Here is a 23,254-nt window from a genome sequence, read left to right on the forward strand (position 1 = left end):
TAAAGTAATTATAACAATAGTTTTGAGGGAATCTTTGTAGAAATTTCTGAAGGTATCCTTGAAAATTTACAAATTTATCACTGATGGATTTTTTGGAAGAATATCAGCTGAAATTATTTTTTAATATTTTTTGTGTATTTTAATGTTTGCTAATTCTACACTCTTACCGAAATTCCTCGAAGAAACTATGGAAGATAATTTAATAAATTTCTTAGAGAAACATCTGGAAGATTCCTTTGACTAATTTCTGCATTAATTCCTAAAAGAAATACTTCAATTAATTCGAAGAAAATCCTCGGAAGTAACCTCATGGTATTCCCCAGTGAGAATGTTTAGGAATTTTTTAAAGTAAACTAGAATTTTAAAAGCATTTTGTGTTTGCTTTACTTGTTTAAAAAATAAGTCACTAAAAATAAAAAAATGATGCATTTAAAGGTAAAAGTTAAAAAAAAACTAGAGAAATTTGAATTTTTTAGAATACGGAAACATGTTAAAACGGATAGATACTGATATAGTGAAATCTTGATAACATTCAGGAAGACAGTAACATCATCCTGTTTTCTTCTAGTCTAAGGCCTTTTCGGCGCCCCTCAGAGGTTGGCGCCCTTGGCGGGGGCCAACCTGGCCAACCGCACGCTACGGCTCTGATTGTCCGTATTGTTGTGCTAGCACAACAATATATACAACTAAAGTTAGCAAGAAATGAGGTCATATACAATCCTGAATATCATAGGACCTGCATAAGTAATCGAATTAATGTAGCATTAGAACATGGCGTTCCCTAAGACCGAGTGAATAAAGGTTAATACAATTTCATTGATAATTGGCAAAATTACAAAATAATTATGGGCAAAACTGATCCGAAATAATTTGTTCATTGTTTTACATTTAACATTTTTTATACTGCCTTAAATACTATGTTAGTTTGGGAAGCCGAAGTACTCGCGGCTGTTTCGAGGTTAGGGATTACAAAAAATTAAAATTGGAAAGGAGGCATTTTTTTAAGCTAAATTATTTGCTAACTTATTTTAAAAACATTGATGAGACAAAATGTCCTGATCTATAACAGAACCAAAAAAAAAGGGATTTACGGTAGACCAAGGTTTTTATATATTGTAAGGTTGAGCATGACGTTTAGTTTGAGGAGAAAAGCAGAAATTTCAAAGGAATTTAAGGAGGCGGGGGATTTGTTTTCAGAATTTCTCACGGTGAAAAAATAATGGCCGCTCAGCCAGTTTTGACATCTAAGACTACCTTAGAATATGTAAACACCTTGCGGTAGACAACGACAAGAAGAGGACAAACGGAAGGGGACAGCGACTGACAGGGGCGAACAACAAAACAAAATGGCGGACAGAGAAAACAAGCAACGTGCTACACCAAACTCTGAGATCAACACGTTTCAAAAACTGATAAATCAGATTCATGTATTCCAAATCAAGGCCTGCCAACACTTCACAAACGGGTTTCTGTTGTTTGCCTCGGACCCGGAGAATTTCATGCAGCTCAGATCTGACCTCACGATACTCATCGCACCCCACACGACATGTTCGATATCCTGATAAGCCACGCCGCAGACATAGAAATTGCTTTCCGAGAGCCCAATACGGAAGGTATGTGCGTTCAACAAATAGTGGTTGGACATCAGCCGACTCATTACACGATTGAAATCGAGGCCTAAACCCAACCCTTTGAACCCTTTGGCTTCTCCGACATCTGTGGAATGATGAAGTGCAACCGTCTACCCATCTCTCCATCTCTCCATTTGTGTTGCCAGCCTAGCTGATCATGGTCGGGCCAATGAAAAAAAATCGTCGAAGGCGATTTGACGCTCGTAAATATCGCCTTCGCAACCGCCCACCGTAGCCAGAGAGTCCGCTTTCTCATTACCCGGAATCGAGCAATGTGAAGGGACCCAAGCTATGGTGCTGGTGTATGAGTGTTTGGACAAAGCACTCAAGACTTGGCGTATTCCATTCAGGAAGTACGCTGAGTGCTAGATATTGTATTTTCTAAGTTTTATTATGAAATAAACAATTAATACATATTATGCTAAAAGGTGGCTAGCGAGTGAGTACTGCTATGGTTCTGCTGAAGGTTTGTTTGTCATCCAACGTAAAAATCAAACTTTCAAAAATTTTCTTGTGAAATACGTGACTTTTTTAAAAGTAGTAAAAATCATCAACCAGAACTATCTGGGGATATGTATGAAATAATCGTGATAGATTTATCAGAGAGATGTTTTAAGCACTTATCCCAGAGAAAGTGGTGGTCAATCCCGGCAGGTATTCCTCCGTGCTAGAAGGGAATTCCCTGGACCGAATCATAACGGATGGCCCAGAAGTGTAGCAGACAGCGTGACCCTTTACGACCCGACATTTTTTGCTTTCTAAAAAGTTCTGTGACAGGTTGATTGTTGTATCGAGCCCTGAGGAAGGTCCCATACCTGGACCGAAACGTCGGCGATGATCTGAAATCAGTCAACGCAATTTTTTCAGACTGCAAGCCGAAAACCCAAGAAATCCCAGAGAAAATAGGTAATTTTTGACGATTTATAATATTTTCTTTTTTAGAAAAAAAAAAACCTTTTCAATTTTACTCATATTAAATCAAAATCGTTTAATATACAAATAAGTTGAAGCAGGATCTAACATGCAACCAATGAATCCCCTTCAGAATTGAACCCCCCTATTTCCTCCGTGGAGCCGTGCTTTTTTTAATCCTTAATTCGCAATTCGTGAAGCGGTGTAGGTTTTATTACATAAACGTAATAGAATAATTATATTAACAATATGAAAAACTATTTGAATAGTAAATCGTAATGTTCACATTAACTATTAATTCCAAACATTTCCATGGATTGGTTAGTGACAAGCTTATCATATTAGATTCGACAACTCTCAACCCATTCCGACTGCAGCTGTTCCTTCAATTCTACTACGGCAAAATGTACCCACGCACAGTCCCATGGGTTCCCTCCGAAAGAGAAAAGCCGCAAACCGTTGGCAATCGATTCGAATCCCTCAATTGTGCGCAGCTGGTTGTCTTCAATGAAGAATTCTTTCAGCTTCGGTAATCGCCACGTGCGCACGTCTAGCCGTCGTAAATGGTTCGAATTGAGGTGGAGGGTCTTCACTTTGGGAAGATGGATCGAACGCCAAGAATCCAGGTGAGCAATTCGATTGTAGGACAGGAGCAGAATGGTCAAGTTCTTGAGCGAAGACAGGTCTGAGTGCTCTATGTTGGAAATGAGATTCTGCCGTAGATGCAGGGCACGTAGGCTTGTGAATTGTTTAAGTGTAGGTATTTGACTTAGTTGATTGTTATCCAGATTCAGCGAGGACAGCTTTGGCAAGCTCCAGCGATTAGTCTCGATATGGGAGATGTTGTTTTGTTTAAGCACTAAAACAAGTAACGAAGGCAGGTGCACTGGATCACGATCTACAATTTCCAAAATAGAGCATCTAATGAATGTCACATGTGTGAGCTCGTTTAGTCCATTCAAGCTACTCAGGTTTAACGATTCAATTTTATTGTTACTCCACTCTAAATCGTTCAATTTCACCAGCTTGTCGATGTTGAATGGAATAGATTTGATGGAAGTATTTCTGACCTCTATTTTCCACGTTACAATATCGTTCATTTTTTGCCAATTGACGATAACGATCTCAGATACCTCACTTTGCGTAATACATAGAACATCTATTGATGGCAGTAAGTACACCTTGGAAATCGAAGAATGTTTTATTGTTAACCATCTAACTCTTTGGTCAAGATGCTCGAAGGTATCAGCTGTAGGGCTCCAGATGGTCAAATTAATCATATCAAACACAACTTTATGACTGTAGTTGAAAGGCACTTCCAAAGGTGTGGAACCATTGATGAAAATATCCCTCAGCACATACCTGTCATTGTTGCTCGATCCCAAGTGTACCCGAAGAAGAAGTACCAACCTAAAATTCAGTAGATTAGGTTTAGATTTATTTTCAGATGTTTTTTAAAACTAGATTATTGAACAACAGTTGGAATACCATCCTGGCGGTGAGGCATATGCTAGCGATATAAAAATCAGAATATTGGAATCAACAGCGAGACAAATTGCATTTTAAGCTTTTGCATCATTTGCTGTAATAGTCGTTAACGCCGCTTAAATGTTATTGAAAACCTACAATTATGAAATGAATTTGGCGTGACTGACAATTGAGGGGGTTAGAAGCAAAGGGGTGTAAGTGACAAAACCCTATTTCGAGTAAATGAGGTTTAAAGTTTTTGATCAATTTTTCTTCCCATACAAAATGTATGGAGTTTCAAAATCAACCCAATTTTCTCCGATTTATTGTAATTTTTCCAATCATCTTAGAAACAATCTTAAAAAAGTATATGATATGCTCAGCTCAAAATCGACAAAATCGTCACTTACACCTCTTTGCAACTGGGCCACTCAATTCACAGTGCGATATTTGACTTTATATTCAAATATAGTTTCTGTCACTTTATAAAAACTGGAATAAAAAAAGGTATTTGAATTCGTAACGTACTTTAGTGTTGAATTCATATAAGAAGTACTGAAGTTATGGTGAAACTTTTAAAAGGAATGCTTGCCCGAGCAGAGGGGAATATCAAATTAATAACTACGAAATCACAAAACCTGTTTTTATATCTTGTTGTGTTATTATTGAATTATCAAGGTATTACGTTTCCATAACATGTTGTGTTGGACAATTTTATTTTGTTACTAGCTGACCCGGCAAACCTTGTATTGCCCATTTTAATTGTGGATCTTTCACTACGACGCTTTAGATTTATTTAATTCTGCTGGTTCTGAATATCTTCTGTTCTCATTAATCTTATGATATTTTCACAGTTTTTCTAATGTTTTTGTTATCCTGAGGACGAATTGAACAATTCAAAAATCTTATTGATCATTTCATTCGTTTATTAGTTACATACATGGCTACAAAAGATATGTAAACCAATGTGTGTATATGTACATTGAAATGCCGGCTACAAATGCACGTTATCTTCCATTTGAGGCATTTTACTAATAATAAATTAAAACTTCTATTAGAACATACTTCTTGACTGAGAAACAAAGTTCGAGTTTTATTTTCCTTAATTATTATTATTTTTTGTTGATTTTTTATGCGAAGGTCCACGCTTTTGTAACAGTGTAATACAAAAGAACAGCCTGTTTTTGAAAGAAGGAAAAATCTCAGATGAACTATGTAGTTTGATGGCTAACCAACTCTTTATCATTGTAACTTAAAGGGACAAATCTGCCATAGAGTTAACAGTTCACCTGCCATCAACTACAAATCATTGCCACTTTAAAGAAAAACCTATGATTAAAAGAAGGAAACATTTCTTTTTTCATTTTCAGCAGTTGAATCGCAAACATTGTAACAGTATGACTTGAAAGAACTGCCTTTTACTAAAAGAAGGAAAAATCTCAGATGGAGTGAGCAGTATACTGCAGTATAATCACCCTTATCTACAACCTGTGTGACAATGAGGGTATGATGATTTTCCGCCTGATCATCTTTTGGATCAATGGCCATTATGCCTAATGTTCATTCGGGATATTGTGCAATCGGTTGTATGACGTTCGGCCTAATCGTCATCAGCCGAACACCATTTCCAAATTATGCCTTTTCCCCTTTCAAGGATGGACTGAAACCATCACATGAATCTTCCCCGTCCCAAAAAACCCCTGCATGCAAATTTCCATACCAATCAGTCCCAAGATCGGTCCAGTAGTTTCCGAATCCATAAGGGTCAGACAGACAGAAATTCAGTTTTATATTTTTTTTTTGAGCGTCACAAATCAACCTGGTATGGAGTTCAGGTTTACATTAATTTAGTTCTTTGGGTTTTATGGTATGTGACCTCTATCGGTTTCCAAAATGGTGGTTTAGTTTATGAGAGCAGTCGTTGGTTTCCCAGGTTAGGTTTGGATCATGTTGGTTTTTTCAACCTACCTGTATTATTTAGGGATATAAAAGATTATTTTCAAAGTTTAATCCTTAGTTTATTCTTTTATCTGATTTGCACCAATTTCTAAAAGGAGTTCGAAAATAGCTATAAAAGCTCACAAACATACATAAGAAAATTACTCATGTCGTACCCAGAGAGTAAAAAAGTCGAAGATTCAAAATGAAAATTTACATTCTCATTTTTTCATTCGTGTTTCGTCACATTCATTGTCAGCTGAATGCCTCTCAGACCACCCCCCCCCCCCTGCGTGGTCAAGATCTACCCTTCAAGTAATTGATGGAAGACCTCTTATTGAAGAATCTGGAGTTCGTAGAGGTATACCTGGTAAACCTTCAGCATATCGCGTTAATATTTTTGTCAAACAATGCCGAATAATTTTGCACGGTATTGCAGAACGTATGCATGATTCGCCACGATGCCTCTTTCTATCTGGTCCCGTTACGTCCTTTGCTTATTAAAATCCTCACGAATACCCACAGATTATTGCATATTTTGTTATTCCGATAATGTCCTGTTATTGTAGGCTTGTTCACGTACCTTGTTCTTTCAATAAGGTTGTAGGATAAATTTCTTGAAGCTAGTTTAACGTTCCAACCCCTATTCCGCTTTATGTGGGCAATATCAACGAAAAATGATTTATCATAACCCAGCGCGGACGACCCAATTCTGAAGCAGCTACGTTTAACCTTCATAGCAGTCTCTAACAATCATGCATCAGATCGGCCTCTCTTGGGCCGTTTCATCGATCACATCAACGAACCTCCGGGGGCGACTAAAGCATTAACGTTAAAACTTTAGCAAGGATCGCATAATTCATTCAGTATTTACAAATCCACTATGGCTGTGTCCAAGACAGCTCTTCAGCATGACACCATCCACCCCTGGTATCCAGCTCCTTTTATTAACCAATCGGTGCACTCGATCCATTCCTAGCCATCGCTATGACAAAGCCGCAAAGCTAGCGATCCATCTGATTTCGTTGGCCAGTAATGTTTTTTCATACCTCAGGAACACTTCCGCTATCAATTCCTAGGTCACCCATTCAAAAACGCCTGTGGACCTGGGAGTAGAAAGAGTTCTCTTGTGCCTACCCAAGATGCAGCCGTTGGATTGATCAGAAGTTTGCGACTTGCGGCCGATACCCGGGATCAAAAGTTGTATTAGTCCTTCCCGTATAACTCGGCAAACTCACTGTGTACAAAACAAATTCATTTAATTGTCAGAAGTTTTCCGAATAAATCATCAAATTGTTAAAGATGGTTGAAAAGTCAGTGAACTCGGCCGTCGTGTAGTTTATTAAAATTAAACTTAATACTGAAAACTTCAGTTATTTATTTAAGGAAAGGGCACGGTACATGTTCTTATTTATTTGAAACGAATTTTTCAATTTTAGAGCATCGGGATCGCATCATCCGTGACACAACGGTGATCGCCTCGTTGTACACTTGCACAGAAACCTCCAGATGATGCCGTCGATTACCAAACCCGTTTCTCGGGTGCCGCAAGGTTCTGGAACACTACCTCAGGTTCTACCCATCGCGATGCATCGCTGGAAGAAAACATTGTTGTGTATTACGGTACTGGTCGATACGAAAACAAACCGCAGCATTCGACTGTCTTTAATTTTGCACTACCCTACAGTTTGATTCTCAAACCGTACCTCCTCCAGGGCCAGGCGGGCTCCATAGTAAAAAAAGACCTGCATCCTGAACATTGGCAATTTGACATACTTGTTGAGCAATGGGATCTTAGCAACGCACTCTAGATTGTTGTCCCGACAAACATCGTACTGCCTGACTACTGCGTTTTCTGGCATACACCTCCATGGAGAAGTGCCCCGTAACTTCATTTGTATGGGAGCCCCCCGTTCTCGAGACCGGAGAGGTCTCACACCAAGCTAAGAACCTTCCCCGGCCTCAAACATATCCGCATACAAAATTTCACACCGATCGGTTCAGTAGTTTCCAAATGCATAGCGGTCAGACAGACAGACAGACAGACAGACAGACAGACGGAAATTCATTTTTATATATATAGATGACCAAGCTATTGGTATACAGCAATTAAATAACATTTCAATATTACATTTTGTTGTGGAACAAGTTTAGTTATTATTGTATTATTGAGAGTGTACAAATGCTTTATGCTATGCTATTTATGCTATTTAAACCAAAACAAGTTTTGAAATAAAACTTACGTCATTCTACAACGCTATTTACAGCATTTCGTGAGTGAGGGGAACAACTGCATATTCTCTCATCAATTTGTCTTCCTCTTCCATTTTTTATTACATCCTAACTGAGACAGAGTGCAAGCAAACTTTTTTCCACGGAACACTAGCTAGTGATAGTATTCCGTGGGAAAAAATTTGCATAATGCACCAGCAAAATTGTTGAACGATTTTTTGAAAAGTGCGCAAAGTTAGGCCCAAGGTGCGCAAAGTATGTTACGCTTACGGTATCACATTTGATAAGAGGTGTGGTGTATTACGTGACATGGAGGTGCTGTTATGTGTACAACACCAAGTCCCTGCTGGGCGGCGCGAGGTTTGAAATTGACTGAGTTGTAACTTAAATGTACCCTATACATCAAAACGAGAACATAGCAAACGATATTGAAGGTGGGGTTTGAAAGGGACGTTCCAGATTCCGCCTTTGACATAAGAATTTCAATGATAAAAATGTCAAACTTATTGAGTAAATTTGTTCAAACAAATCTAATACAGACAGCTGAATCCAAAATTATAGATGGTTTTGAATGGGATTTTTCAGAAATAAATATGTATAGCATTCTCAGCCAACACGAAGTCAAATATGATGTAGAATAGGATGCTAAAATGGAGGGCCTATGCGTAAATACTTCCATTTAACCACGGGTAAAGTGTACTCATATCGCCTCCACTTTAGCATCCTATTCAACAGCATATGCGATCGTTTGATATCATTACTAATTTTGCTTTCGGAATGTTATCAATAACTCTTTAATATCAAAATTTGTTATTGAAACATTTCCCAAATTCACTGTTATTAAGTTGTTATTGACACTAACAAAACATGTTATTGAATTGATTTTCCAGGAACAAATTTTTGTTATGTGATTTGTTATTTTGCCGCTTATGACAGACAAGTTTATAACTCAATATGTTATGTTAAAAACATAAAAATTACAAATTCCATTATGCAGTTATTTTACCAAAGTAACGCATTTTGTTATGCTGTTGTTATTCTCTTCTGCTCGGGTGGAGGTATTTCCAGAAAATCTTAGGAGAATATCTTAAGCGAATCCTTTTACAGGTCGGGGAATGTTAAGGACACGACGACACTGCTTATGAAAACCGGAGAATCTTGTACGGGCCCATAATCTTTGACAGCAATCGTGTCATGGCATTTATTTGTATCTGTATTAACGAGATTTTTAGCCCTAGGCTAGTTCATCTCGGGACCCAGCCTTTACTTCCCTTCCGAAGGAAGTACTCATTTGTGAACATTTTGTGAGTTTGTCGGGAGTGGGATTCGATCCCAAGTCCTCGGCGTGTTGGTCACGTGCTTTAACCATCACCCCAGGCTCCACGTCATGGCATAGTAACAGTTATATGTACATTTGCGCAAATCATGCCATCTGAAACCATCACTCAATAAACAAAGACGGCAGAGTTAAGTTCAAGCTGGATCATATGTTTTTTATTGTACAAGGTGAAAACTAACGTTGGTAGGTACTCGACTTGAAGATTGTAACAAAAATGTAGCATAATTATAATAAACCATATAACTCATTGTGTTATAATCTTGTTTGAAATCTTTGAAGTTAATAAAATATTATAACTCATTATGATATGAATTGTATCAAATTTTAGTTTTGATTCTATGGTTTTCAGATAGTATTGTTACAAAGTTATGATAGAAACTGGTTATATTGAAGCAAAGACACATATCTTGTATTGTTATAATTTTGATCTGATTATAACACGATCAGTGTGAGTCTTATATGAATTATTACTATGTTCCCACGAGATGGTTTAGCAATGGCTTTCGAGCTCTGTGTAACCCCAAATAGACGTTCTGCAAAACGAGTTCTTAAACTATCCCCAAAATAAGCTGTAAATACAGTAATGTGGCGATTTTACCACGCTCTCCGCGCGATTTTTATTACATTGAAAGGTACATTTTCCCCTTTTATTTAAAAAGGATGTTGGCGCGTATTACACCATTGAAAATGTTGAAAACGAATGTAGATTTAGTACAATGTCCAAACATATTTTTGAAAAGAGAGGTGATAAAATCAGAACAATACTGTATTTAAATAGAAGATTTTCCCTTCTTCAACTCAAGTTGTACTGATAGAATATTAATAATTGTTGTTGTTCAGGAATATAGATTTCTCTAATATTTTGGCAGTCATTTAAAGTATTACTATTGTTGAACTTTTAGGGAACCCGACTAGAAGCACATAACAAGATTATAACAAAATTATGACTTCTGTTTTCAGAAATAACAGAAGTTGATATAATTATTTTGTAAGGATCTTTCTTTGTGAATATGTATCCATAATAAATTTTTATAATATTTGTTATTATTTTTTGTAACAAAATTATAACAAAACATTTAAAATTCATAACAGATGTATGACAACATTTTAATACTATGCATATTCATATAATTGCCTATAACATAACTTTTACAACACATTTAATGTAATGTTTGTTATATTTTTAACAGAATTATTAAAAAAAATGTATTGTCAAGAAGTTTGGTTTTTTTGTTATTTAGTTCATTCGTGTCAAGAGATTCATATCCCGAGTAATTGAAAAAATCTTACAAATAATATTACTTAGCATTAGCATTAGGCAAGTCGCACAAATTCATGGATGGTACAGTCCCAGATCGCTGATATGCGAATTGCCTCCTTCCCGTCCGTTACCAACGCACAGAGAATTGGGGCTTATCACCGACTCTAAGACAAGATTGCCGCAATCTTTTAACGGTCGAAAGTTGTCCTGGCCACGTCCTTGTGACAGCTGAGGGATGGGTTTTCCTTTCCTTTTTGGACACCTAAGAATGGTAAGTAGAAACTTCTACGTCCTCTCACACCTAGTTGTCATGGGGATTTGGGTGTTGTTAGTGGAAGGGTTAAGGCCACAGGATACCTTTGGTTAACTTTCAGGCACCAAAACGATGTACATGAACTCTCGAGACGAATTTGCGTCTCCCGGACATCTAGCAGCAATATCAGATTTGAGAACGCAGATGCTGGCGTGCACAGCCTGCTGCGATCTCTCGGAAAAATCTAACGAATAACATATTCAGATATTACTAATTGAATTACTGAAGAGCAAAAACTGATATTGGTTAGTTTGAGATAAGAGGTAAAACATCAGAAATAATATTAAAGTTCAGTATGGAGAAGTGCTCAATAATAATTCATTAAGATATTACAAGATCAAAACAATATCGGACAAGATTTCTCGACCGTTTTCCTTGAATAACAAAAAAAAACGGCCAACACCTAGCATCGAGCCTTCGAGCTTAGGATTCGCAAGCAGCGATGTTTACCACTCAACTGTGGCTTACCGATTTAAATATTAGGGTAATAAAAGTATTAGATTCATCGCTTTCACAGCTCACGCTTTTCCATTCTTTAACATATCCGCCCAGCATCATATTTTTGAGACAGTACTTTTGAAGTGAATATCTTGAGAGCTACATAATATTTCAGCATACTGTCCCTAGAGAAGTTATGCAGAATATCCATACTTAGTGCATGGTAAACAATTAACTTCAGAATAAGCTCACTAGGTGGCGCAAACGGTACTGCAAAGATTACACATTGCTGCGGTTTGTTCGTCCTACTTTAAATGCGAAGTCAGTCCTGATATCTTAACCATGGTTTTAGATCTTAAGTTGGTGTCGTCGGTGGAGTTGTTCATACGGTTGTGAATAAATATGGCGTCGTTAATAGAAGTGCAGGCGTATGAAAGCCATGTGTCGAAAAGATATCCAGTTAAAAATTATCGCACTAGATGGTGCTGATGTTATTTATATAACGGATAACTTGGTCTAAATACAATGCCTCCCGCAGGGGATTTATCTATGGAGATATTCAGCAATTTCTCCCGATGATTCTCCGTGGATTTCTTCTATGCTTGCTACTATTCTACCATGTATCATCTTGTAGTTCCTCCAATAACTCCTATAGAAATTCGTCCCAAAATTTCGCTTGGAATTCCTCTCGAAACTCCACTCGGGATTCTTCCTGAGATCCCTGAAGTAATGAGGATGAACCAGCCTCGGGATGAATTTCCCCATAATAAATAGCTAATAATAAAAACTTGAAGTAATCTTCTAAGGATTACTCCCCAGATTCTTTAACGGATTCTCCCAGGGATTCCGACCCGGGATACCTTCATTGATTGCTCACGTGCTTTCTTTAGGAATTTCTCACGGGCATTGTTTTTTTTTTCAATGACTCCTTGGTTTCCGTAAAGGATTCCTCCTGGGATTCCACCAGGGATTTCACGTGGGATTTTTTTCATTGAATTTACTTGGGATTCTTTCAAAATTTGTTTTCGTGATTCCTATTGAGACTTTTTCCTTGAATATTTCATTGATCCTTTCAATGTTTCCCTTATGAACTTCTCCTGGGATTCCCTTAGGTATTCTGACAAGGATTCCTCCAAACTTTTTTCTGGAATTTCGCTAGGATTCTCCGGAATTCCATAAGGGGATTCCTTCCGAGATATTTTCCGGCATTTCATCAGGGATTCTTCCCGGGATTCCTTCATTGATTTCTCCTAGTATTCATTTAGAGATTTCTGCCAGGATATCTGGGTTCTTTCACGGATTTTTCCAGAGATGCCATCAGGAATTCCTCCAAGATTCTATCAGGGTTTTCTCCCGGGATTGTTTTAGGCTTCCATGAGGGATTCTTTCTGGGATTGATTCCTCCTGGTATTTCTTCATTGATTCTGCCCAATTTCCCTTTAGAGATTCCTCCAGTGATTCATTCAGGGATTGTTTCACAGTTCATTATGGAATTCCTTTAGGGATTTCTATCAGGATTCCTTCTGAGTTTTCGAGATTCCTTCATTGATTTCTTCCGAGATTCCTTTAGGGCTTCCGTTCGAGATTCCTCCTCGATCCTTTCAGAGGTTTCTTCAGAAATTTCTCATTGATGCCGATCCCGATGTTTCTTCGGGATTCCTCCAGAGATTCTTTCAGGGATTCCACCCGGGATTCATTTGGGGATTTCTCCAGACATTTCTTCAGAGATTTCTTCCGCATTTCCAAGATTTCTTCAGAGATTTCTTAAGAAATGTCCCACATGATTCCTACATTAATTCCTCTTGAGATTCCTCCAGGTATTCCTCCAATGCTCCTGGAGTATTTTCAGGGATTCCTTCAGTATTGTTTCAGAGATCTCTCTTGGGAATCTTTCAGAGATTCGTCCAGGATATTCAAAAAGACTCCTTTTGCGATTCTCTCAGAAAAAAAAACTCCATGATTTTTTTTGAAATCCTTCTCCGATTACTGTGGGGATTCCATCAGGGATTTCTTTAGAATGGCTACTGGGTTTTCCCCTGGGATTCCTTCAGGGTTTTATTCCGGGATTCCTTCCAGGATTCCTTCCAGGATTCCTTCAGGAACTCCACCCAACATTCCTTCAATTAAATTTCTCAGGATTTCTTCATTGAGTCCTCTCAAAACTCTGACATTGACTTTCCTGGGTTTGCCCTTTAGGGATTTCTCCCGGAATTATTTTCGATATTCTTCCAGGTATTCCTCCCGCGATTCATTTAGCTATCCCTTCGAATATTTCATTCATCCTTTCAGAGATTCCTTCAGTGTATTTTTCAGCGAATCCTTCATTTTGTTTAGGTATTTTTCTCAAGATTCTTTCAGGGATGCCTTCCGGGAATCAACCCGGGACTCCATCCGGGATTCCTTCCGGGATTCTTCCAGAGATTTCTCTTGGAATTCATTGAGGGATTCCTTCCGATTATCCTCCTAGGATTTCTCCCGAAATTTTCGCTGAGACTGGATTCCTCCGGATAATTTCCCCGGGATTCCTGCGAGGATTACTCCATGTGGGAAGTAAGAGTATTTTTCGATAGTGTAACGCGACACGTATTTAGTATGTGAAAATGTGCAACAAGGGGCAGGAGAATGTCAAAAATTGAACGACAAATAAGGCATAGTGAAAGAGAAAATGAAAGAAATTTTTGAGATAGGCAGATATTTCTGTAAAAAGCCGTAATGTAATCTCTTTTATTCGTTTGGAGTTGTTTTGTATCTATACGGATCAGAATGTAATCATAGTATTTGGGATTGTTTAAGGTTTCCCAAAAACTTTCTTGAGTATAAGTCATCGAATCTACATGCATAACTTGTGTGCTTGAATGATTGAATGAAAGTCATGCTTGCACAGTCGCATGCAACTGTATGCTGACAATTGGTAAGTTCAATGTTTGTTTAACCCTTATGTGGCCGACAGGGTACCCGGATACCCAGCGCCCATTTTAAAAGCACGGTGTAGAAAAAAGCAAAAAAAATTGTCGGACACATAACGGTTAAGAATCTCTAAGAGCTCTTTTGAGTATATGTAATCGTATCTACAATCGAAAACAGTCTGGAACGTCTTGAATCTCTTCTGGAACCGCTTGAAAAGTTTATGAAACGCTTTAAAGCGCCGCTGAAATCTCCCTGAAGCTCACTTAAGAACAGTGATCCAAAATGAATTTTTAGAAACTGTAGGCCCCCGGCCACCCTCAAACCCTCTATATCGTCCCTGAGACCCTCAGAAACCCCCGAAAACGTATACATAACGCTTGCGTAATGTCTCTGAAACCCGCCAAAAATCATCTGAAGTTTCCTGATATGCCTTCGAAAGCCCCCTAAAACTCCCTCGGACCCCATGTAACGCACCTTAGACCCTCAGAAACCCCCCGTAAACGCCCCTGAAGCCCCCATGCAACGCCTTTGACTCCCCCTCCTCCTAAAACTCCCTTGAAAGCCCTCTGAAACCCAGCATGAGCCCCTTTAAATCTCCAGGCCACTCGCTCTTCTTCAGCTTCTTTGAAATCTTCAAATCTGTTTAGGTAACGAATCTATTTAAGTTACAAGTTCCGACTCGTTACCTTAATGAAGGTTTGGGTGTAATGAGACATAGACTTCTTTATGCCTAATGGGGTATACTCGTTTTAAAATTATCAATTCAAACTTTTTCCATTCACACCCCCAGCAACGGCGCTTCTATCGTTTCTTAATTTCTGTAGCGACAGCCCTTTGAAACTGGATTGAATAAAATAGAAAATCGATAACCCACAACAACTTACATCACCAAGCCAAATGCCAACAGTCTGTCAACCAGATGCATAGACCGCACAATTCCAATGCAGTACCACCACCGCACACCACTGAGAGGGCACAAGAGCGTCAATTATGGACCGCTCAAGTGTCCGCACGATTCAATTTGACAGAATCTGACAGATTTCCACTCACTGCCCACCGACCAAATGTCTCGCCCGCTCAAACTGCAGCAACACGCACAAATCAGTCACTTTCACCGATGATAATTACGTGGGCTGTCCTACACACCGTTGCACCCACGCAAGAGGGTAAGTTTCACCGGTTGCATCCCTGCCTCATGGAAGGGCCTCCTCAGCTCCTCCAACTCCGCAGGGAACCCATCGCATCGGGCGGCTGCACTTGGAGAACGCATTTATGCGTTCCCTGGCCCCCGGTGGCGGAGGTTGATGCCAGCCGGCAGCTGCTGCTGCTTTGTTGCCAAACATTCTTCTACTTAATCGATCATAAACCATCGCATCGGCAACAGCGAGCGCCAAGTTGCGCCGTAATCCAACGCGGTCGCAGTCTTCGTCTCTTGGGAGTTACAAGAAGCGACACGCGCTGCTGGGGCTGTAAGGCTGCAAGTCTATAAATTTGCTCACTTTTACAGCCTTTTAATCGACTCCTCTCCGGGGGCCACAAGTCACCACATTGGCAGTCAGCCAGCTTGCCAGCGAGCGGCTTAGTAACGTTAAATCTCCAGTTACAATTCAATCTCCGCTGGGTGCTGCTACAGCCAGTTAGGCGGCTGGCTCTGTCTTGTGTCTCATCGGAACTAGAGTGGTGCATGCTGCATTCCAAGCGCCCATGCTCATCTCGTAACGACGATGGGTGACGTCTACTAATCCCCCTAAGCACCCTAAGTCACTCAATCCCCAACTGAATCTAATCTCAGACCTCAGTGTCCAGGGATGCCAGGTGTGCAATTCGGTTTCATAATTGCCATTTTTTTGTAAAGCAAATAATGGGTAAATTGGTCGATTAATATCTAAATTGACGAGTTACATATACAAACTATTTAGTTTTACCAAATCAACCTTGAAAGTTTTGCGCATTTTATTTAAGGTACATTGACTTGTATGAGCATTTCCAGTTCAAAGCGCGAATCGCGTAGACGCGACCTCTTTCGAATCAAGTAAAATTTTGAGCATGTATATGAGCTTCCATCCGAAAACGTTTTTCATGTTATTTGTTTTGTAATATTATTCACCTGACTTTTGAAAAGGGCGCGTGGAAAAAATATATAAAAATCTTCTTAAAAAAACATTAAACAGCTGCCATCTTGAATTTTGAGCCTCCACCGTGAATTTAAGGCCGCCATCTTGTATTTTGGGCCGACATCGTGGAATTTCTGGTCTCCAGTGTTGATTTCCACACAAAATTTGTTAACCATGATAAAGGATACAAAAATCGCCGTAGTTTAATGTGTCGCATGATGGGGCTTGGTTCAGTTTTATATACGGCCAGTTCTACCGTTGCTGGTCCGGATCACTGAAATGGCCATAACTCCGGAATGCCTTGACCGATCTGGACCATTTTCAATAGCAAACAATGCGGTAAAGTTTCGGTTCGATTCGAGTTATAATCCGAAAAATCGGCCAATGGGAACTGCCTTAAAAATCAGTGAACTTATTTTGCGCACAGACATACATACATATACACATACATACACACATACAGACATCATCTCAATTCGTCGAACTGGGTTGATTGGTATATGCGACTTGATCCTCCGAGCCTTTTTTTCGAAAAATCGTTTTTTGAGTGAACACTGAGAGCTTATTTTGCTTGTTTTGCAATTGATGAAAAATTAAAAAATCGAGAAAATAAATAGTTTGAAGCCTAAAGTTAGCTGAGGAAAAATTGTTATGTGCAAAAGTAAATGATTCACGAAATCCAGCGCATGAACAAAATCTCATTCAAATTTAACATTATCCAGTCAAAAATGGCAATTTTTCGTGTTTCGGGCAGAAGATGCTCGTATACATCATTTAGAAGCTGACTTGTATGGAAAATATTTTACCTAACCTTGAGTGTATAAAACTGATTTGGAAAATCAAATATTTGGCATATTAAACTTGTTAATTTAGATGTTAATCGATCAATTTACCTACCAATTGCTTAAAAATTATGCTTAATAATTTTCAGTCAAAAACCCTTCGGATTCAGCGGCTCGAAATCTGACAGAGGTACACATACATTTGTTTTTGAGACAAAAGAATTTTTTCGCTGTGTTCTTGAAAAATATTTAGATGAATTCATCGAGAAATTTCTGTTAAACTATTTAAACGTTTGGTGAAATTCAACGAAACTTTTGATAAAATTATGTAAATGTCTTTTCTTGTAAAAATTCCTCAGACATTCTTTTTTGCAGAAACTTTTTTCGGAATGTATTACATAGACTGATTAATTTAGATTCTCTCTTATGTCAACCACCCCCCCCCCCCTCCATCGGAAAATTTTGGTCGGAATTTCATATTTTGAGAGGGAACACAAATAAATCATTCATAAATTTTAAAATTTTATGGTGAAATTAGAGTCGCTGTGAAAGTTTCTTAACTAATCCGATGAGTTTAATGGTAATGCTTTATTGTTTATGTATTTGTTTATCAAATATATTTATTAATTATCATCCCCCCTTGACGAGTCAACGATCACTGTGACAAAAATAAAAAAAAATGAGATTTGTTCTGGCCTCAATTCTGCCAGAATAACTAGTGGTGAAACTACGAGATCGAACCAGGAATTCATTTATCACTGTTTTTTCTTCACTCTTAGGTTGGAAAAAAATTTGATTTTTTTTCTTATGTCACCCCCTCTAAAACAATTGGTTGTATTTTGGCCCAAATTTGTACTGTAATTCGCTTGACATAAAGAAAATCAATTGTTTTTTCCTTGTTGAGAATATATTTTTTTCAATAAATTTGGAAATTTTGCAAAATTTTAGGAAGATTGTCTCATACAGGGTTGGTAACCATCTGTTTCGTCACCGACCAACGACGAAAAACTAAAAAAGTTCGTCACCAAATAAAACTCCGTCACTTTCATCATCATCAGCGACCGACAAAGAAATCACGACGAGGATGAACCGAAAATAAAACAGGGAGCTATAGTTTTCGTCATTCTCTTTTGTCTCCTTTAGCATCGACAAAAAACGAACATGCATTCATCGCATGTCATCCGACTGCAGACGCAAGGCGAACCAGTCAAGCTTTTATTGATGATTTAGTCTCAGACCTTCCGAGCTGTTGAATTAGCTCTGTTGGTATGATTGTCGTGCTGCCAATTCGAAGGTTTTTTGTGCGATTCCGGTGGGAAGCGTGTTTCATTTTTGCATTTTTTTTTTCTGATCGGCCGTTCCCGTGAGGCTGATTATTCGTTCGTTCTATCAGGGCGATGCAAGCAGTTCAACGAAAATGCCATTAAAGAGAAACGGCAAAACTTTTTCGTCGCGACCAGCAAACTGACTGACGGTGTTTGAAGAAAAATATTCAAGAGCTGCGGACTCAGTGACGCTAACTTTTTATTACCCGTTGTTGTCAGTGATTATGCTTCAGCTCCGATGACTATTAACAACCCTGGTCTCATATTTTTGATAATGACAGGACTTCCATTAACCTTCCTTTTGTATCACGTTGGAAGTCGAAATACGCGTATCTGTCAAAGGATAAGCATTATAGGGCGAAATTAAAAGGTACAAAATTGGTTACACTCATTCTCATTACTAAAACTCTAATTAATCCACCTATTGGTGATGGCGCCTTTCTCGTGGCTTCGAAACCCCACTTCAACAAAACTCAAATGACATGTTGATGAATATTGCACTTTTGAACGTTTAACAAAAATCCATTTCATAGGACCAGATATGATTCGCTTAACTGGCTTTTGATGATTGATCCTTAAACTTAAAAAAGCCGCTATCTTGTATTTTGAACCGCTCTTTTGGATTTAAGTCCACAATCTTCGATATTCTGTCGCCAGTTTTGGACCATAGACTTCTTCCGCATACCAAATATACCCATACTGCATGGCTTTAGAGCCTGAAACTCCATTAAACAACCGCCATCTTGAACTTGGAGCCGTTGTCTTTGATTTTAGACCTCCATCTTGGATATTCTGCCCGTCATTTTTGTACTCCGGACCGGACATCTGCTTAATATCGAATATATAATTATTTCATGATTTTAGAGTATTTGACAGCCGCCATCTTGAATTTTGAGACGCCATATTGGATATTCTGGTCGCCAGTTTTGAATCCAGACTTCTTCCCTATACCAAATACTTATACCCATCTTGTCATCTGGAATTTAAGGCCGCCATGTTAGTTTGTGGGCCGCCATACTGAAAATTCTAAACGCAATTTTTGGATTTCGGACATCTTCCCCATACCAAATATACCCATATAACATGGCTTTAGAGCCCAAAACACTATTATAAAGCCGCCATCTTGAATTGGGAGCGGCCATCTTGGATTTTAGACCGCCATTTTGGATATTCTGGTTGCCACTTTAGGACTCCAGACATCTTCCCTATACCAAACATACCCATACTGCATGGTTTTAGAGTATAAAACGCTATTCAACAGCCGCCATCTTGGATTTAATACCGCCATCTTGGATATTTTGGTTGTAATTTTGGACTCCGGATATCTTCCCCACACCAAATATACTCATATAGCATGGTTTTAGAGCCTAAAACACCATACAATTGCCGATATCTTGAATTCAGAACCGCAATCTTAGATTTGGAGCCGCCATCTTGGATTTTAGACTATTATCTTGGATATTTTGTTCGTCGTTTTTGGACTCCAGACATCTTCCCCTTACCAAATATACCCATATTGCATGGTTTTAGAGCCTTAAACACCATACAATAGCCGGCATCTTGAATTTGGAGCCGCCATCTTGGATTTTATACCGCCATCTTGGATATTTTGGTCGTATTTTTGGACTCCGGACATCTTCCCCATACCATATTGCATGGTTTTAGAACCTAAAACACCATTAAACAGTCACCATCTTGGATTTTATACCGCCATCTTGGATAAGGACTGTTCAATTTATAAAACGGACAACTTTACAAGGCTATAAAAAGAAGACGCGTAGTTCAAATTTAACCACCCTTTGCATCGTTGTTGAGTACATCATTTTTCATTATAGTAATGATTTTTGAATCGAATAAAAATAGTTTTAATTCATAGAAAATCGGCCAGGTGTTAAATGAGGTGGATTTTACGATTCCTGAAAATTGAAAATTTATATAAAATTACTGTTCTCATATGGTATATCGTTTTTAATATCAGATAAGTATATGCCATGCTGCAGCAGCATGAGTAATAAACATTCTGGTGAAGTTTAAACTTAATTGGAAAATTAGTTGTTGAAATATTAATGTCTCAAGTGAGATTCGATTTTTTGATTAAAATTCAATTGTAAAGCAAAAAGGACATGAAAATATTCAATAAACACTTTTTTTATGCATCCAGTCGAAAGTAGGAATGATGTAGTTTCAAATGCAGAAAACTGCTTCTTAATAGCATTGCTGCTTTGGTTACTGTGCGCCATTACAGGCCATTACGCCAAACAGTTTCGTTCTTTGAAGGTTCTTCCAAATAACAATACAGCCTAATGCAAATTTTACATAACATTGATGTTGGAAAAAAAAAATTTTTCATTCGATTGTTATTAAATAAGGTGTATAATAACATTGGATCGACTTTGTGGAAAATAAATAATAACAAGGTTCGCTAGAGTCGAAAATTTGCATCAATGGAGCAAAAAGAATGCAATTTTTTACAATGACCATCTTTATGGAATAATTTTTTTATGAAGAATGCAATTAAAGTATTTTTTTTCTTCAGCATCATTCAGAAAACAATATTCTACTACTCTGGACAAATTTTTAGCCGAATCCGTTATGCTATTGCATCACAGGACTGAAATAAATATTTTTTAATAATTTCTTGTAAACAAGGCAACTCACTTTATCAAGCTGAAGGCTGGCTTGGTGCATTATTACTAACCAACTATTGAGCTTTACCTTTAGTAGAATAGTATAAAATTCCAATACAATAAAAACTTCATGAAAATATGCATGTTAAGTATGTGGAAAAATATGTCGAATTTTGAGAAATGGGTTTTTATTGAAGTTTTACGAAAACCACTATAGTTACACAATAAAGAACATTTTGCTCAATGTTATATTTTTCCTACAATTGAGAATAGCTATAGAAAGTTATGCAAAAAACTGGTAATGATTTTATTGAAAAATAAAAAAGATATCGCACAAGCAAGTTGTCCGTTTTATAAATTGAACAGTCCTTATTTTGGTCGTATTTTTGGACTCCGGACATCTTTCTTATACCAAGTATACCCATATTGTGTGGTTTTAGAGCCTAAAACATCATTCAACAGCCGCCATCTTAAATTTGGAGGCGCCATATTTGATATTTTGTTCGTCATTTTCGGCGTACAAAGACATCTTCCCTATACCAAATATACCCATATTGCATGATTTTAGAGCGTAAGTCACCATTAAACAGTCACCATCTTGAATATGGAGCGCCATCTTGGATTTTATACCGTTATCTATCGTATTTTTGGACTCCGGACATCTTACCCATGCCGAATATACCCATATTGCATGGTTTTAGAGCCTAAAACACCATTAAACAGCCGCCATCTGAATTTGGAGTCGCCACCTTGAATATTAGGCTGCCATCTTAAATTTTGGGCCGACATCGTGAAATTTCTGGTCTCCAGTGCTTAAGGTTTCAAAATTCACCGCAGTCTGATGTGTCGCATGATGGGGCTTGGTTCAGTTTTATATTCGGCCAGGTCTACCGGTGCTGGCCCGGAACACTGAAAAGGCCATAACTCCGAAACGTCTTGACCAATCCGGACCATTTCCAATAGCAAACAATGCGGTAAAATTCCGGTTCGATTCGAGCTATAATCCGAAAAATCGGCCAAAGGGAAGTGCCTTGAAAGTGAGTGAACTTATTTTGCTCACAGACATACATACATACACACATACATACACACATACAGACATCATCTCAAATCATCGAACTGAGTCGATTGGTATATGCGACTTGATCCTCCAAGCCTTTTTTTCGAAAAGTCGTTTTTTGAGTGAACATATAGCTTTTCCAGTACACTTAGTGTACGAGAAAGGCAAAAATGTCTTTATTAAACTGATAGGGTAGCGAACAACTTGGGCAGCGGCCGGTATTTTGGGCACTCTTCATTATAACTCAGTCAATTCTAAACCAATTGACTTGAAATGTTGTACACGGCTAGATACTATACGAATCTCATCGCGTTCCAAAAATTGTGTCAATTGGTTCAGAATTAGCTGAGTTTTAGCAGAAAAGTGCCCAAAATAGGACCCCTGCCGAGATGGTTCCACTTCCCTATTTGTGAAGAAAAAAATGCTGAAGAAATTCTTTGAAAAATCGTGAAGATTGTTTGAAACATTTAATACAAAACAAATAATGAAATAAAAAAAAATCTGCAAAAATTTCATGGAAAATTGGTGCAAATATTAAAATATGATGTTCGGAAAACATGTAGGGCATTTCTTACAATTGGGTTAGAAGCAAAGGGGTGGAAGTGACAAAACCCACTTTCGAGGAAACGAGGTTTAAAGTTTTTCACCAATTTTTCATCCCGTACAAAATGTATGGAGTTTCAAAATTAACCCAATTTTCTTAGATTTATTGTATTTTTTCTAATGATCGTAAAAATAATCGTCAAAAAGTTCCTAAAAGCTTGAAATCTGAAGAATTTTTTTTTATGTGCTTAGCTCAAAATCGACAAAATGACCACTTACGCCCCTTTGCATCCGGCTGGGCCCCTCAATTATCATCAAAGACGCTATCATCCAACTCCCATATTCACAGCGTGAGTGCGTTCGTA

At 38.1% G+C, this 23,254-nt stretch overlaps 2 protein-coding genes across 2 annotated transcripts in view; both read right to left on the reverse strand.

Moving 5' to 3' along the window:
* LOC115269199 (uncharacterized) overlaps window positions 1-23,254 on the reverse strand; it is a 462,914-nt gene that overhangs the window by 92,661 nt on the left and 346,999 nt on the right. The gene's annotated exons all lie outside the window — the stretch shown is intronic.
* LOC134288598 (relaxin receptor 1-like) lies at window positions 131-10,655 on the reverse strand. The gene is made up of 2 exons (XM_062853899.1): window positions 7,655-10,655; window positions 131-7,543 (listed from the first exon to the last, which is right to left on the reverse strand). Exon 2 carries the CDS (start codon window positions 3,821-3,823, stop codon window positions 2,885-2,887), a length of 939 nt encoding a protein of 312 aa, XP_062709883.1. The 5' UTR covers window positions 3,824-7,543; window positions 7,655-10,655; the 3' UTR covers window positions 131-2,884.

The sequence above is a fragment of the Aedes albopictus genome, chromosome 2 (genome assembly GCF_035046485.1).
Source record: "Aedes albopictus strain Foshan chromosome 2, AalbF5, whole genome shotgun sequence".
NCBI classification, from domain to species: domain Eukaryota; kingdom Metazoa; phylum Arthropoda; class Insecta; order Diptera; family Culicidae; genus Aedes; species Aedes albopictus.